A 19,638-nucleotide genomic window follows, 5' to 3' on the forward strand; every position below is an offset into this window, starting at 1 on the left:
TATGAATACCCAACCTGGTTTATTCAGGCATCAATTTAGATATTTTGGCCTTGACTGGTCTGGTCATTCAAAAGTTAGTAAATATGCATGAAGGAGTGAGTGGTCAGATCCTCTTGGCTTTACTCCATGAAGATAGAGCCCAACCAGCCAAATGTTTATGGGCCTGGGCTTCTAGGTAAGAACTAGAAGTTCTAAACTCAGTTGATGGGGGAGCACTCATTTATATATGTATTAAAGCCCCAGTATTTGACAAACTTTCACAATGCTTCCTAATGTTTCATTAAAGTCTTAACTATGGTTTTGACAATGTGTTATCTCTAAATAAATAAATAAATAGTTAAGAGCATCACACAGAGAAAACACATTAAGAGAAAGTAACAGCTATACCTAACCCTCTTTTTTATTTTCCTCAGTTATAATTCTGGCTCAACTGTAATTTTAGGTCAATTGTTCTTTGAACAAATGCATTTAGATGTAGCACAAGTCATGACCATATTTAAATAGTAACACAGTGATAATGTAAAAGCCAGGGATGAAAGTGAGCTAACTATAAAAGCTTTATACAGTGTCACTGGGGTCCTCCCCAGTTGTTCTGAAAAAGGTAGAATGGTCTTTTCCATGGTTACCTCTTGCTGTATTATCATCAAAGTGAAAACAAGATGGTTTGGGCTGAGGATCCCAGAGTATAATGTAATACCTTGTTTTTTCTACTTATCTCAAAACATTATCTTAAAAAAAATCTCAAAGGATAGAATAAATCACATTAAGAATTTTAACATTTTTTTCATTAGAGAAAATTATTTAAACTCTCTGAAGTAAATATACATACAAGGGGCTCATTAAATTTGGAAATAATACAAATTGCTATTCTACGCTGAAACAGTTCATTTGGATAATGCATTTAATAGTAGTTTGGCCAAGAAGCCAACAGTGGTACAATTTTTAAAAAAATTAAAAGATCTGGATAATCTACTTAAAATTCAGTGGTTCAAAAATAAATTTTAGAAATAAAATATTTCTATAGTCTCACCCAAACCCCAATATTAAAAATTAAGAGAGATTATAGAAAAAAACCTGAATGTTTCTTGCTTTTCTTGACTATCATGCATTACCTCTTTGGGTTAAAATTCAGTTGGAAAAGGAAATGCTAATACCAGTGACCACAACTTGCCTCTTACTTATAACCACATTTGGTGACTTACCTCTACTGGTAAGTTGTTGGGAGAAATAAAGGAAGATTCCATTACTGGGATAGGGCACCTTGTGCTTGCAACAGTTATGATTTCAACCTCTGTCATTTATTCTAACCTATTATGAAAAATAAAAATTTATACTTACATAAGAGTGAAATTTTTAAAAATTATTTTAAATTCAGGAAACTTTAAAAGTACATGTCTTGAAATATCTGAAATTTGTGTTTGGACTAGATAGCCCTTGCAATGTCAGTATTTTATAAAGTGAAGTTTTCTCTCCAGGGTCTGCCTGCCTGTGTTAGAATCTCAATAGCTATGCTATCCTGACAAGTTCCCTCATCTATTCCTCAGCCATATATATATATATATATTTTTTCTTTTTGATGACTAATGGAAGATCCAGACTTAGCCAATCCTTCTCATTAAGAAGACTGCACATACTTACACAGAGCAGTCAATAAAAGTAATGTAAAGCAATGTACACCAGTAAAGCTAAGGGAAGACAAAAAAAAAATTCTATATAAACTCACCAAAGTTGATCTGATTGCACCCATAAGCATTGCCAGTGACCATGCTTAGCTCTCCATGCACTAAACTGCAACCTCCATTATGCTCTTCTTTGTAGATCTGTTCCAAAAGTGAAAATGCAAATCCTGATTTGGACTCCTGTGAACTCATGCAGTCTGGTACCACTGTCCTACTTAAAACCTGACTCTGTTTTTGTTCTGATAGTGTAGTCCCACATGTATCACCTCTTGATATGTTTTCCTAGACCAAGATAAGAAGAATATTTCCTATAATGTCAAATTAATCTATATCAACCCTCTAAATAATAATAAATGTCATGCCACGCCTGTAAGAGTTTTTATTATCTAAGATGCTAACAACATTTAGGCTGTTAAGTACAAAGTTTACACTGAGAGCAAGTTGACTGAAAATATTTATTTACATATGCAAATACATATGTAATATGACTGTGAGTTGGAATGCCAAGGGTCCATCACAGCATATAAAAATATAAACGTTATTGACCACTTAGCAAATAACTCATAAGGATTACAACGCATAGTAAAAAGTCATGGTCAATGATGACCAATCCCCTTAAACCTCCTCTAATACTTCTTGAAAGTCTCAGGCATTTATAACTAGTCTTCCTTTAACTTGAGAAATTGTGTCTGTTTTCAAAATAATGCCTAATTCCTAATTTGTAATAACAATTTAAAAATTCTGATTTGATGGAAAGATTAGAAAACCCAGTAAGAGATCTAAATATCTCTTGTAGTACATTAAAATTTCCCCTTTGTTTCTACATGCTCTTGCTATTTTCTTTACTCAAAGGGTCATGGCAAATGTAGTGACTGCAGGTTTGACTGCATCTCTTAGTTTACAAGACTGTCTTTGCAGAACGAGCAATTGTTAACAAAATGAATCTCATTTTTGAAAATAAATTTTTACATGCTATAAGTGGCTTCCTTGAGTCACCAATATTACTAATTACAAATTATAACTTTTTAAAATTAAAACACTCTCATTAGGATACAACATGGGTGGTTTTCTAATGTAATTCAAATGATTTCCCTTTTTTAAAACTGTTTTTTTTCCAGTTCAAGATACACATTGAAAAACTGATTAGTCATTGGAAAGGATTCTTTCATAGTTAAAATTTTGTTATGAGAACATCTACCTATGTGGAGCCATTATCTTGAGAAAGTCATGATTATTTTCATACAAAAAGTTGAAGATGAACTATACCTTGAATATTCACCAAGTTGTTTACTTTTTCTCACAAAATTGAGAATTTCTGCTGAGCAGTATGATTAGGTAGAATAAGAAAAATCATAATATTTACATATGCCTTTTTCTCTTATTTCTCTCTTCCTTCCTAAAAGTTCTTCATTCTTCCCATGTTTATTTGATTAGTAGCTCTATATTCCCAGATAATTTTCAAGTCTTATACTCACATGCCATTGACCAATAATTATTTAGCTACTTATGCCCTTCCCCACCAACCCCTGACCAGAGAAGTCTTCTCTAAAACCTAGAAGAATATTTAGAAAGTGCATCTTGGCTAGTCTGCTATGAATGAAAAAAAAATAACTTGTCTTAATGTTATTTTCATCTGAGAGGAAGATGATTTTCCATTGACCTAATATCATCTTGGTGAAAGAAGGGAGCAGTTCTTACCTTCATTGTATTATTTATCAGTAGGGAAACTGAAGCCCCAGATACACCAAAAAACAGTTAACTTGCCCAAAGTTACAGTGCGATTGTGGCAAAGCTAGATGCAGAATCCAAGACAGAGCTCAGATATTCATCCTAGGCTTGAATTCTAGTTTTCCAAAAAGTTGTTCTTTCTTCTCTCCCTTTCCGTCTAGACCACAAGAGAAATACACTTATCATAAGAAAGTATGAAACACAACATTCATGTGATTACAAAATATTCTTATTTTAAAGTTATCCATGTATGATATGTACATTCTAGACAAATTTTCTTATTACCTACATAAAATTTTGGAAGAGATAGATAAGATATCTTAAAAGATAGTGGAATTTATTAGGGATGTGACAAATAATTTCACTAGTATCAGCCACTGCACACTTCAAAAACAGTCACTGTTCTGAAGACTAATTTTTTTAAAAAAAAAGGTTTCTAAAGAATTTAGTTATTTAAAATAGAACAGCAAATGGGTCAGATCTCACAGGTGAACCAAATCTTAAATTTAAGGATGGAAGCTCCGGTTTTCATTTGGGCTCCAATAAGATTAACTTTCAAAATGCAGTTTAATTAGTGGTCATAATTAATATTCTTAAAGTGCTGGGTACTTCCAGAGTATACATTTGTTCTTAGGAGCAATTTAAAACCCCAAATTTTCTAATTATCTTGTTCTGATCTACATAATTTTTTTAACTGAATACTTAGGACACTCGTACTTAATGTATACTTAATGTAAGATGAAACCAGTATCATAATAAAAATGTTCCATTTTAACAATGAAGTATGTGTCTCTATTCAACGTCTATGCCTGGACCATTCTAAGGACTATTTATGTCAATGTGGGACACGAGCAGCTTTGGCACTGTCATCTGCCTTTCATGTTCCTATTTGCCTTTTATCATAAGCTCCTCTATTTACTAGATCACATTTAGTACAATAATATCCTAATACAGACTGATAAAACTTGTCATTATGATATGCAGCTCACATTTCCGTTTTTGTTTGACTTCTGTTATCACAGTACATTACAACCACCTGTCCAGGGTACAGCATCTGATCTTATACATTATCATAGAAAAATATTGAAGGTGTATAAGTTGCTTTGGAAAATGTTCAAATTTTAAATACATATCTATTTACTCCTATTATTCCATTGTTCAGAAAGATAATAATACAAAATTTTACTCTGGTTGCACTGAGAACATCTATACAGTACAAGAATAAAACATGCAGTCATCTGGTCCCCCAAAATAGAATCTACTGTCTATGTGCTGGTTGAGGCAACACAGAACATGATTGTATCATTACTGCACATATTAAAGCAAGTGCTCACCCCTCATTCAAATCTGAGTAAGTCTGACTGGAAAGAGTTGTGGAATCTGGAAACCTAAAAGACTACTCTATATACAATGTTTGCTGAACACATGCATTCCTGCTGAAAACAGCAGAGTGCATTCAGCATTTTATCATATCATGCACACAGGAATAGAGGTGGCTGGAAAAGAATACTGTGATAACTACACCATAAATAAGCAACCGATACTCTTTCCTTTTTTGTGACAACATGAAGTAGTTCTAAAGTATATGGTTCTTTCCTCTATATATGAACATCAATATTGTAGGTCAATTAGATGAAACTCTGAATCAATGTCAGAACACAGCAGATATTAGCAACACTAATAAGCAAAGGCATGGATCACAACTACAAACCACCCTGCTGTTTCACAGACACTCATACCTTTACACCAACTGTTATTTCTGAAGCACATGGCTAAAGTTAAACTAACCATTTCTGTACTCAGATTATTTTTACCACACACTTTGAATGCTTAGCCAAGCTTGTCTCATACATGGTTAAATAGAAAATACCCTGAAATTCAATAAATATCTGAAGTCAAGAAAAAGGTACCATCCTCATCATAAAAGCAACAGAGTCTCAATTTCAATGTTGATTTCTTACACCATGGTTACCCCACTGTCTTGTGCCTATGGTAGGTAGATATTGTAGCATAGCATGGAGATGTGTTCCCCTGAAAACTTCCACTTTGAGAAATGGAAGTTATGGGCACAAAGAAAGGAAAATGGAACCCATGGCACATAACATCTGTTCTGAGACTCCTGGATTAAAGAGGCACATCTTGTGGGCATGTGAAGAACCTCTAATAGAAGTTCTAAAATATCAACTGTTTTTATAAATCACTTTGTTTTTCACTTCTCCAGTCTGATGGTCGTAACTTGTTTTTCAGTTCTGTTGCTCTTGTTTGGGGATTCTCAGAGATAGTTTAAAAAGCTCATAAAAATGGGTACAATACATCAAAATATCTCCTTTGATTCTGCTATCATCTTGTGTATGTTAACATATATGCACAGATGTTCATATATGTAATAATATACAAATTACTGCTATATATTTTCAACTTGATGCAAACATTAACTGCCCTGCTCCTGCTGTTAAATGTCATGCATGCACCAATTTAAAAGTATGCCTCTCTGATCAACTTTATAAAGTAAACTTTAGTAAAAAGAAATAAAGTTTTCTAGGTTCTCACAAATGAGTGTGCATTTTATTCTCAATACACAGCATTTAAGAGTCTAACTATACACAGCCTTTTGTTACTTTTTTTTTTGGTTGATAATAGGCACTTTCTAAGAAGAGAATGTGTGGCCCAAAAGACTCTGAAATTCAGTCTTCAGTACCCCCCTTTCATGAGCGGATCTGTCCGAGCTGTGGTAGTCTATTGTATCAACTCAGCAGAAATCCAGCAGTAGAACTGTGTGCAAAAAAAGCTTTAGAAAACTGTAACCACAATAAAATTATAGAAGAGCAGTTGTCTGAGTTGAGCAACTTAACGTCTACTATTTAGTTTTCTTTTTTTTCTAACCACATTTCATGTATTACCTCTATAAGCAGTTAAGAATCAGGTGTGAACAATTCTGTACCCGTGTTTCATTCTTTCTAAGTCACAAATAAGCTACAAAAACTTGTCTTTATATTCTTTTTTATTTTATATCATTCTAGTTTAATTTTTGATATGATAAATGTATTTTGTTTGCTTGTTTCTTTGCTAAGAGTCTTTTAACTTCACCCTTGAACAAGCTTTAAAAAAAATTTAGAACATTCTTCACCTTTGGAAAATCACCATCTCTAACATGAGTTGTTAAAAGGCCCTTTTACCCTGTGATTCAGTATTTCTATAATATACACTATATTAAGTTTCATATTTATGGGGTTGATAAAATCAGCTTATAAGATGGTGGCTGTTATTTAAGACAGAGGGAGTAGGGATACCTTACATAAGAGTTTATGATTACTATCTAAGTATAATGTTAAAAAAGGAGAGGTATAGTTGAGCAAAAATGCAATTCATGCACAAACCTCATAGCAATAAGTTCTCAGCATCCCACACTGCTATCTGACTGAGGCAACAAAACAGTCATTTAAATGGAGCAAACACTGCCTATTGGGGAAAATAACCTAACACTAAGTTACAGAAAAATATCCTATGGAAAGGGTTCACAAAATGGCACTAACATTTTAAAATGCTGAATGCTTCCTTGGCATTAATTTATAATTTTAACTTAACAGAAGAGTGAGGAAATGACAGCTCAATATAGTCGGCCTGAGATCAAATTTGTCATGGCAACATTGGCAGGTTGGACCCTGATTCTTTAACTATTACATTGCCTGGTTAACAAAAATCATACCTTTTAAAATTATAGAGATTATAAATAAATGTAAAGTGTACATGCAGTCAACTGCATAATATACAAGCGATATCTATGTTTTTAATAATTATCTTCTTTGGCAGGCCAGAATCCAGCTGGACATGCAATATTTACATATCAAAATCCATATTGTGTTCATCATATTGAAAGCAAGTGAAAATATATATATATGTATATACTGTATATACACACATATGTATATAGATGTATATACTGTTTTTAATATATTAACAAATATATATGTGTATATATATATTAAAAGTGGATTTCATCTTTGTCAGGTTCAGGTGACTCAGGCCTTGAAACACTAAAAATATCCTGACATGGTATTTGGGGAGGTACTTGGAGTGGCATTTGGGATTTGGGAGAAGAGGTCGGGGGCACACTTTTTTCTGAAAGTATTTTTAAAATTTCTGCCACCTGCTTCTCCAGGGCAGTCATTCTGCAGCTTAGCAGCTGAATGTCCTCTTTGAGTTCGTGTTTGACTTCCTGCAGTGTGGTCTGTAAGGCCTGCTCAGGGATGGGATAAAAGGGGTGCTTGGCATCAGCCTGGATGGGGCTATGCTCTAGCGGACTTCGCGCCTCCCCAGCCTTATCCAAAAGAAGGTCACTTTTTGTAATCCCACTGTCACAAGAATCTGTTTTTCTTAGTGGATTTTTGGTGATGCTGTTCTCTGAATCACTGCCCTTAGGGTCCTCAGAGAGTAGCCCCATCGACTCAGCTTTAGTGACATTATTCCAGTCTTCCTTCTTCTCCTCATGGGCTCCCATATTATTCTTGAGCCGCAGCCACCCTTTCCCATTTCCATTCTTCATTCTTATGGGGCTGTTGACTTTGAGACATTTGGGGTCAGCACCGCCACTGGGCTTGAGTTCCATGGCATCACGGTTGTTTTGTTTGAGGGACTCGCTGGCTTTCACATAGGCCAGAGATGTCTGAATGGGCGTAATCTGTGACACGGTGACCACACTGGTGCCAGTGATGGAGGCTCCGTTCTGTAAGGAGCGGCTTTCTACCTGCAGATGGTTCCGCTCAGGGTCACTCTGCGTTGACCCCTGATTCCGCAGCTCCTTCTGCTGCTTGAACTTCTGGAAGAGCTTTCTTACCGGGTGGTCCACGGGGATGCTGAGGGTGACCTCATTCTTTTGCCTGAGGCGCTCCTCCTCTTCTTTCTTCACATCACTGATTTTGCGGAAAATGATCTGTGGAGGGGGAGAGAGATAAAAAGCATGATTATAAAAACAGTAGGCACAGAGGGAACCTACCTCTACATAATAAAGGCCATATATAACAAACCCACAGTCAACAGCATTCTCAATGGTGAAAAACTGAAACCACTTCCAATAAGATTAGGAACAAGACAAGGTTGCCCACTCTCACCACTATTATTCAACATAGTTTTGGAAGTTTTAGCCACAGCAATCACAGAAGAAAAAGAAATAAAAGGAATCAAAATGGGAAAAGAAGAAGTAAAGATGTCACTGTTTGCAGATGACATGATACTATACATAGAGAATCCTAAAGATGCTACCAGAAAACTCCTAGAGCTAATCAATGAATTTGGTAAAGTAGCAGGATACAAAATTAATGTACAGAAATCTGTTGCATTCCTATACACTAATGATGAGAAATCTGAAAGAGAAATTAAGGAAACACTCTCATTTACCATTGCAACAAAAAGAATAAAGTACCTAGGAATAAACCTACCCAAGGAGACAAAAGACCTGTATGCAGAAAACTATAAGACACTGATGAAAGAAATCAAAGATGATACAAACAGATGGAGAGATATACCATGTTCCTGGATTGGAAGAATCAACATTGTGAAAATGACTCTACTACCCAAAGCAATCAACAGATTCAATGCAATCTCTATCAAACTACCAATGGCATTTTTCACAGAACTAGAAAAAATTTTTCACAATTTGTATGGAAACACAAAAGACCCCAAATAGCCAAAGCAGTCTTGAGAAAGAAAAATGGAGCTGGAGGAATCAGGCTCCTGGACTTCATACTATACTACAAAGTTACAGTAATCAAGACAGTATGGTACTGGCACAAAAACAGAAATATAGATCAATGGAACAGGATAGAAAGCCCAGAGATAAATCCACACACATATGGTCACCTTATCTTTAATAAAAGAGGCAAGAATATACAGTGGAGAAAAGACAGTCTCTTCAGTAAGTGGTGCTGGGAAGACTGGACAGCTACATGTAAAAGAATGAAATTAGAACACTCCTTAACACCATACACAAAAATAAACTCAAAATGGACTAAAGATTTAAATGTAAGGCCAGACACTATAAAACTCGCAGAGGAAAACAGGAAGAACACTCTATGACATAAATCACAGCAAGATCCTTTTTGATCCCCCTCCTAGAGAAATGGAAATAAAAACAAAAATAAACAAATGGGACGTAATGAAACTTAAAAGCTTTTGCACAGCAAAGGAAAGCATCAACAAGATGAAAAGAGAACCCTCAGAATCGGAGGAAATATTTGCAAATGAAGCAACGGACAAAGGATTAATCTCCACGATATACAAGCAGCTCATGCAGCTCAATATCAAAAAACCAAACAACCCAATCCAAAAATGGGCAGAAGACCTAAATAGACGTTTCTCCAAAGAAGATATACAGATTGCCAACAAACATATGAAAGAATGCTCAACATCACTAATCACTGGAGAAATGCAAATCAAAACTACAATGAGGTATCACCTCACACCAGTGAGAATGGCCATCATCAAAAAATCTACAAACAATAAATGCTGGAGAGGGTATGGAGAAAAGGGAACCCTCTTGCACTGTTGGTGGGAATGTAAATTGATACAGCCTCTATGGAGAACAGTATGGAGGTTCCTTAAAAAACTAAAAATAGAACTACTATATGACCTAGCAATCCACTACTGGACATATACCCTGAGAAAACCATAATTCAAAAAGAGTCATGTACCATAGTGTTCATTGCAGCACTATTTAGAATAGCCAGGACATGGAAGCTACCTAAGTGTCCATTGAAAGATGAATGGATAAAGAAGATGTGGTACATATATACAATGGAATATTACTCAGCCATAAAAAGAAACAAAACTTAGTTATTTGTAATGAGGTGGATGGACCTAGAGTCTGTCATACAGAGTGAAGTAAGTCAGAAAGAGAAAAACAAATACCGTATGTTAACACATATATATGGAATCTAAAAAAAAAAAAAAAAAGGTTCTGAAGAACCTCGGAGCAGGACAGGAATAAAGATGCAGATGTAGAGAATCAACTTGAGGACACGGGGAGGGGGAAGGGTAAGCTGGGATGACGTGAGAGAGTGGCATGGACACATGTACACTACCAAATGTAAAACAGATAGCTAGTGGGAAGCAGCCGCATAGCACAGGGAGATCAGCTCGGTGCTTTGTGACCACCTAGAGGGCTGGGATAGGGAGGGAGGGAGGGAGACGCAAGAGGGAGGGTATATGCGGATATATGTATAAGTATAGCTGATTCACTATGTTATACAGCAGAAAGTAACACACCATTGTAAAGCAATTATACTCCAATAAAGCTGTTAAAAAATAATAAAATTATCTCATTGAAAATAAATAAAAACATATGACTTTATACTTGTGTGACAAGATACCAGTTGTACTTTGTTTTATAAAGGAAACCCTTAAAGATAGGGTAAGATCATTTCTAAAGGGAAAAATATTCCAATGCCAGTTAACAGATGCAATACACTTAAAATTCAACATAGAAACACTGACGAAGCTTGCTTAGCTTACTTAGTTCCACTTCCTTGCATATCAGAGAGGGAGTATAGTAAAGAGACAACTGAACAGAGCTATTTGCTTTCATATTCATGTTCCCATTTCATAGAAAATATATAAATGTAAACATTTGTTAGTTTATATATACATGTGTGTATACTTTTACATGTAATAAAACATTTATCTCTTAATTTTCCTTGCAATACATCACTATTTTTTGTAAGGTTTTCTTTTGAATCATATAGATATGATCCAAAGCCATTTTTAATGCCATCCTCTGTTTAGGGGCCAAATAGTAAGACTTCTAGGCTATAAAACTACTGAAAAGTTAAACAGTTTACCAACATAGCACCTGGGTTGGGTGAGAGGAGGGATTAAATTTATTTATGTGGCTCCAGAGGGCAGAACAAGGATTTATACTTAGAGGTTTCTGGAAGGTAAATACCAAGTCAGTATACAAATTTCATTTCAAACTATTACCTATTAATTGAATAAACTGCCTTGAAAACTCATGAAACTCACACCACTGAAATAGCCAAACAGAAATACGAATGTTGTCTGTGTAATACTTTCACTGAGGAGGAGGTTGGACTCTTCAAATTCCAATATTCTTTAAAATTCAAATATCAAATTAAATGCATAGTACATGTAGTGTTAGATGAGTATTCACAAATAAGTAAGCATAAATTTTATTAAAAATACATTTTGAAAATAATACTGGGAAGAAGTTAGAACTCCATCAAGAGAAATTTAAAAGGCTGACTATGTAAGAAATTATTACCACTTATATTATCAGAGTTAGACGTGAATTTGGTAAGCGTGAGATTTTTGATCAGTCATCTAAAGAACAAAATAACTGCAGATGAGGGTTATAAGGAATATTCACAAGGGAGTTATATTAATGTGCTTTCAGAATCAGACAATTTTATGATGCTAGCAAAATTACTTACCTCCATCACCCTCTCTCATTAAGCTGTTGGTTAGATTAGAAATACATGTGAAGCACATAGTCTCCAGCACATAATAGACACTCAAAATATGCTGGTTGTCTCCCTTGAACTCTTGTAAAATACTTCCTGTTTGAAAACATTTTCATCACCTCTTAGAGATTCAGCAGCTTCCAGGAATAACATATAGTCATTGACCTTATACTAGAAACCAATACTAGTGATGACCACTGTAAACACAAAAGTCAAGGAGAAGCAATCCTCCATCTAAAAGCACATTTTCTAAATTAAGATTGATACACTAAATATAGCTTATCAAGTGGCAATAATTTGTATTTTAAAATAAATATTCTCTAAATTCAATAACTGTCTATTAATACCAGCATATTTTTCCTTCTCTACTGGCACATGAAATTGGGTATTTTTTTAAAATGTAATACTAATCTCTTAAGTCTGACATCAAAGTTCTAGGAGTTTAATTAGAAGTCTTTCAAAGGGTTGACATGTTTCTTATGCTTCCTGAGTAAACAGGGCTTGTGCTAAACCTTCAAGATATTAACACTCTTTGGTACTGGACAAATCAAAACATGGAAACACAGATACTCTATTCCTATATCATCCCCGTTCATTGAAAAGGCATTTACTTTAATTCTATCAACTGACATGACATCCTCCTTCCCACTCCGCTCTGACCTTGTTTGCCTTTTTAAAGGTAGTTACTTAACCTTGGAAAGACATAGCCTTAGTGCAGTGTGGTAACTGAGATTACCCTTCGTGTTTGGGGAAAAAAGCATCTATTTCAAATGAACAGTGGAGGAGGGCACATAGGGGTGTCAGATAAAATGCAGGACATCCATGCAATATTTAGGACACACACTAAGAAATCATGCATTATTTACCTGAATGGGACATACTGATACTGCCATGTGAAGTTCACAGTTTATGAAAGATTTGGGGTTCCTGGAGACTGAGAATCTGTGGACATCTTAGGCCACAGCTTTATGTTTTAAATTTTCAATACAATGGCTAATAATTGCTTAAAATTATTGTGTACTTACCAAGTTTGAGATGCTTTGTGATTTAAGAGTGTGATGTACCCATGTAAAATATCAGTAGAAAAAGGCTTCTTTCTCCAGTTTCCCTTATCACCAGCCGGCCCCACCCCACCAAGAACCAACAAAGGCATTTGCACTGCTACTATTAAGTGGAGAACAAAGACTCCTAATGCCAAACTACTGAGAACAAAGAAAAAAAAGTTTCTGTCACAGGGCCAGGCTGCCAGTCTGCATCGAGGGACAAATGAGATAGAAATGGGTTGGCATATTTTGCCACCAAGAAGATGTAAAATGAAATGAGAAAGAATGAGGTTTTGTATATGGAAGACAGAATCCTAAGAGTTCACACCTGGATTTGATAAACTATTTACAATAACCAAGCTTTTAAGCCTGAGGTCACTCTAAAAAAACTATTGGTTTGAATGGAGTTTACTGAATGAGACTAAATTTATTTTATTTCTTTTGACTGCAGAACAGAAATTATGGCTTATTGAAAAACATAAAAATTTGCATATAACAAAGAGGTCACAAACATATTATCTCATTTAACTGTCATAACTACTCTATGAGGCAGGTCCTATTATTCTCATGTTATGGAAGAGCAAACTGAGGCACAAAGAGTTTAAATGGTTTGCATTAGGTCACACAGCTAGTAAGTGGTCAGGATACAAATCCAAGGAGTCAGATTACAAATAGTCTTAACAATTATACTCTACTGCAGCTCCTCAAAATAACTCTGACACCACCTTCTGGACCCTGTGAAAACCTGGATAGGTGAGTGGGTGAAGTAGGGAGTGATACAGTAGTTTAACATCCAACAGGTAACCCTTCATAGAGCATTTGCCATGATGAACCATTCCTCAAAGTGGTGAATTGAACAAACAATTGAAGCTCTGTGCTTGTTAAACAAGTAGAGTTGACAAATGCTTGCTGAGTAGAATCAGGTTCAGATCTTTGACCCACAAATCAATCTTTAAAGAACTTGAATCAGAATCCTTCAATTGTAAGAATAGAATGACATCCATTAAGAACTTATTTTCTAGTTGATGACAAAGCAAAACTTTCCTAATGCAAGGTAAGAGAATATAGGCCCTGAAATTAAAAACAAAGAAACAAAAAAAGAGTTGATTTTATTATATTTACAGGGTTTAAAGACTAATAATCTACTGAGGTGTCACAACCAGTTGATCTATGTCTTACATGTAAAGCATGATAGCTTTTTGTTGTGTCTTAATATAAAAAATTCATTATATAACAAATAAAACAAAACTTACTGTATTTCAAAACCTTTAAATGTAATAAGCCATGCTTATAAGTCCTTATAGTTTTGAGGATCACTTTATGACCCTAAACTCCAAGTTTGAATAACAATCTATTTTTATTACTAAGGAGACTACATCTCATCATAAAAAATATGATGGAAATTATTCTACATTACTATTACAAGTATGAACACTCTCAAATTATCTGAGCTCATGCTGAATCTTTCCTTTTAAAGAAGTGCTTTTTACCTTTAACTTTTTAATCATGTAAAATAAAATGGTTCAAATTAATAAGGAATAGAAAGATTGATAAATTTTATTTAGTTAAACCTTCCAAAACAGTGTATAGTTTAGTTTAAAAATCTGCATGCTACTTTTTGGTAATTGAAAGAATCTTCAAACAATAAGAGTTTTCATAATCCAGTTGATTCTTACATTGGTAATGTGTCATACAGAAAGCAAAAATATTCCTGTTAATTCAATAATTCAATACATAAGCTATATAGATGAATTCTGCTTAATGATAACATGGAAATGATGATGATTTTTCCCTAGAAGGCAAAGATTAAAAAACAAAATCCCCCAAAACATTATTTTAGGAAATGATAAAGGATCTGAGTGAAGTTCATAGGAGATCAACTTACATGAATTAAACCATGTAAAAAATATATATATCGATGATTATCAACATGGTGTTTGATAATCAAATTAGCTTTTAAAAAATGCAACATTTGTTTTTTTTCCTCAGTGTTATTAACCTAGAACCTTCTGCACTTCATGTATTCTGTGTCTTTTGCTCAATGGCAAATCAAATTGCTAATGAACACCAAAAAATTAAGGACAAAATTAAAAAAGAAAAATCACGAACCAGGCTATGATTCTAGCCACACATTTATTGGTAGAATGCACATTAGTCTGTACTCTTTCTATCAGCCAAGAGGTTTATTTCATTTAAGCTTGTCTTCTCCTTGCTTCATTAGGTTCTGTGGAGCCCATGCTAGAAGGTTTAATTTATTTAAATGATAAAATCTTCTTAAACTTAACAGGGAACATGGCCAACTGAGCTTTCCATTTCAAAAGTAGGACATTTGATCATAAAAGGGATATCAAAATTAAATAATTTGAATGTGTACTGAACTTTGAAATCCAATAAAGGCAAGGGAAAAAAAGGGGTTAGAATCATTTATTTAATGACATGGATTTAGTGTTATGTAATTTGGAGGATAGAGGTGCGCTCTCCGAAATGACCCATCACTTTCCAGATCTGTGAATTGACTAGGAATCTATAGCTATATGCAATCAAGCAGCAGCTCCAGTTCATCTGACATTTAAGGATCTAGTTGGTTTGGTTCTTTGGTTCTTTTTACTGCTTCTCTAAACTTAGTCACTAATTCTAACTCTAGTCCTTTCAATCATTCCAACCTGAACTAATACAACAAAGTGGTACTTATTAAACACTATCATGTATATATCAGAGGCTATAAACTTTTCTTAACAAAGGCCACAGTGACAGAGCTGTGGTAGGTGACCATGTGTGACTGAAGGATAACAATGATGCATCACACTCTGTTTGAAATATGGCTGCCTTCCTTCATTTCAGCCACTCATAGATCTATAGGCTCTTCAGGGACAAGGAATGTGTTACAGATCTAGTTTAGCCTCTTAGGTCCTAAATAAACTTTGAGGAATTAATTAACTGATTAATGTAAAGAAAAAGGAAGGAAGGGAGGTGAGTAGAAAGGAAAAAGGAAGTGAGAAAAAGAATATGTTTTGATTCTGCTAATGTGTTGGGAAATGCCTAATGTGAATAAGGGTGGTGAGTAAGATGCAAATGCAGGACATTCTAGAATTACTGATACAATTACATTTTTTTATAACTAAAGTTTTTTCATTAAAAAAATAATAAAAGAAGGAAGCTAAAGTCTTCAAAACCAAGAATATAGCTGTTCCAAGGTAAAGCTGGCAAGGCTTAGATTCACTGTCTCAAATATTGCAGTAATCCATGATTTGTCCTCCTTGCCTCAATTTCTAGCTTCATTTCCCTTTATTCCATTCTTTGCTATTGTGTATCAGATATGATAGTGTCCCACGCAAAAAGTCACAAAGTAAAACTAAAGCTCTTTAATAAAGTCAGCAAGCCTACAGTGGTTCAGTCTACCTGCCCCTCCAATCTCTATTTTCTTCAGTCTCACTTGACCTTAACACACCAGCCACTGAATCACTTTGAGATCCAGAATCTAATATTGCACATATTGTTCTCTCTCCTCCTCCTAACCTGCTGGGGAGCTCCTACTTCTCTTTTAATCCTCAGCCCAACTGTGCTCTTCTTTATGAGGCAGGACCAGCTACATAATATGTAGGACCAAATACAACATAAAAATTCAGGCCCTCTAACATCATGCTTAATGGTAAAATACTGAAAGCTCTCCCCTGAGTTCAGGAAAGAGAAAAGCATGTACCATCTTGCCACCCCTATTCAACATTGTGCTAAAGATTCTAGCCAGGGAAATTGTCAAGAAAATGAAACAAAAGACATCCAGAATGAAAAAGAATTAAAACTATCTTGATTTGGAGATGACATAATCAGGTACACAGAAAATCCACGCGCGCGCACACACACATACACACAAAACTATTAGAGCTTATTAAAGGAGTTCAACAAGAATACAGGATACAAAATCAACATAAAAGTTAATTGTATTTCTATACACTAGTAATGAACCATCTGAAAATAAAGCTCATAAAATAACATCATTGAAAATAGCATCAAAGAGAATAGAATACTTAGGAAAAATTTTAACAAAATAAGTGCAGGACTTATACACAAAAACTATAAAACATTGTTGAAATAAATTAAAGAAGACCTAAATAAATAGAAAGACATCTCATGTTTATGGGTTGAAAGACTTAATATTGTTAACATGACAGTATTCCCCAAATTGATCTGTAGATTTAATTCAATTCCTATCAAAATTATTACTGCTTATTTTTCAGAAATTGACAAGCTGATCCTAAAATTCAGGTGCAAATGCAAGGGACTCATAATAGCTTAAAAAAATCAAAATATACAAATGTAATTGGAGGATTCATACTTCACAGTTTAAAAACTTATTACAACTAATTAGAGAAATGCAAATCAAAACTTCAATGAGGTATCACCTCACACCAGTCAGAATGGCCATCATCAAAAAATCTACAAACTATAAATGCTGAAGAGGGTGTGGAGAAAAGTGAACCCTCCTACACTGTTGGTGGGAATGTAAATTGATACAGCCACTATGGAGAACAGTATGGAGGTTCCTTAAAAAACTAAAAATAGAACTACCATGTGACCCAGCAATCCAACTCCTGGGCATATACCTGGAGGAAACCATAATTCAAAAAGATACATGCTCCCCAATGTTCATTGCAGCACTATTTATAATAGCCAGGACATGGAAGCATCCTAAATGTCCATCAACAGAAGAACGGATAAAGAAGATATGGCACATATATACAATGGAATAGTACTCAGCCATAAAAAAGAACAAAATAATACCATTTGCAGCAACATGGATGGACCTAGAGATTGTCATAGTGAGTGAAGTAAGCCAGACACAGAAAGAAAAATATCATATGATATTGCTTATATGTATTATCTAAAAACAAGGGTACAAATGAACTTATTTATAAAATAGAAGTAGAGTCGTGAATGTAGAAAACAAGCTTATGGTTACCAGGGGATAAGGGGGCAGGGATAAACTGGGAGATTGGGACAGACATATACATACCATTTACTATATATAAAATAGATAATTAATAAGAACCTGCTGTATAGCACAGGGAACTCTACTCAATACTCTGTAATGGCCTACATGGGAAAAGAATCTTAAAAAAAAAAAATCAAAAACATGAGGAAAAAAACCTTGTTACAAAGCTATAGTAATCAAGGCAGTGTGGTGCTAGCATATACATCAATGGAATAGAACTAAAATAAATAAATAAACACATAAATAAATAAATATACCTATGCATTTATGGTAAATTGCTTTTTGACAAGGATGCCAAGGGGATTCAGTGAAGAAAGATCAATCTTTTCAACAAATGGTGCTGGAGCAACTGCATATTTACAAATAAAATATGAATATGGATGACAGCCTCATACCATATACAAAATTTAACTCCAAATGTATCAAAGACCTAAATGTAAGAGCTAAAACTATAAAATTCCTAGAAGAAATCCAAGGCACAAATTTTAGTGACCCTGAATTAGGCAAAGCTTTCTTAGACACCTCAATCTCAAGCTACCAAATATATTAAATAAATAAATTGGGCTTCACAAAAATTCAAAACTTTTTTGCTTGAAAGGACACTATCACAAAAGTAAAAAAACTCACAAAATGGGAGAAAATATTTGCAAATCATATACCTGATCTAGCATACAGAATATATAAAGACATATTATGATTCAACAATTAAAAAACAAAAACATTTAAGTTTAAAAATAGTTACAATAGCCAGAACATGGAAGCAACCCTAATGTCCTGTCCATCGACAGATGAATGGATAAAGAAGATGTGGAAAATATATACAATGCTAGTTATAAAAAAGAATTAGTCATAAAACAAATGAAATAATACCATTTACAGCAACACAAATAGACCTAGAGATTATCATACTAAGTGAAGTAAGTCAGACAGACAAAGACAAATATCATATGATATTGCTTATATGTGGAATCTAAAAAAGAAAATGATACAAATAAACTTATATACAAAACAGAAATAGACTCATAGATATAGAAAACAAACTTATGGTTACCAAAGGGGAAACTGTAGAGGGGGAGGGATAAATTAGGTGTGAGATTAACACATACACACTACTATATATAAAATAGATAACCAACAAGGACCTACTGTATAGCACAGGGAACCATACTCAATATTTTGTAATAACCTATAAGGGAAAACAATCTGAAAAAGAATATATATATATGTGTATATATATATATGTATGTATAACTGAATCACTTTGCTATACACCAGAAATTAACACATCGTGAGTCCACTATACTTCTATAAAAATAAATATATAAAAATGGTCAAAGAATTTGAATAGACATTTCCCCAAAGATGGTGTACAAATGACCAATAGGCACATGAAAAGAAGTTCAGCATAGTCATTAGGGAAATGCAAGCCAAAACCACAATGATATACATTTCACATCCTCTAGGATGGCTATAATTAAAAGATAACAAGTATTATTAATAACAGAAAATACCAAGTGTTGGGAGGATGCATTCACTGCTCATTCACTGCTGGTGGGAATATTAAATACTACAGTCTCTGTGGAAAACAGCTTGGCAGTTTCCCAAAAAGTTAAACATAGAGTAGTCATATGACCCAGCAATTCCACTCCTAGGTATACGTCCAAGAAAATTAAAAACATACAGTCATGCAAAAACTTATACATGAATGTTCATAGTAGTATTATTCA

The 19,638-nt window shown here is 34.3% G+C and overlaps 1 protein-coding gene across 1 annotated transcript in view; it reads right to left on the minus strand.

Annotated features, from left to right (window-relative positions):
* Window positions 1-7,389: 7,389 nt before the first annotated feature.
* KCNH5 (potassium voltage-gated channel subfamily H member 5) overlaps window positions 7,390-19,638 on the minus strand; it is a gene marked incomplete at both ends in the record, with an annotated part of 351,704 nt that continues 339,455 nt past the window's right edge. The window contains one exon of the mRNA XM_082616968.1: window positions 7,390-8,337. Within this exon, the coding sequence (XP_082473094.1) occupies window positions 7,390-8,337 (948 nt within the window). The remainder of the gene's footprint in view (window positions 8,338-19,638) is intronic.

This window comes from Mesoplodon mirus (assembly GCF_964341445.2).
Source record: "Mesoplodon mirus genome assembly, chromosome: 4".
NCBI classification, from domain to species: Eukaryota; Metazoa; Chordata; class Mammalia; order Artiodactyla; family Ziphiidae; genus Mesoplodon; species Mesoplodon mirus.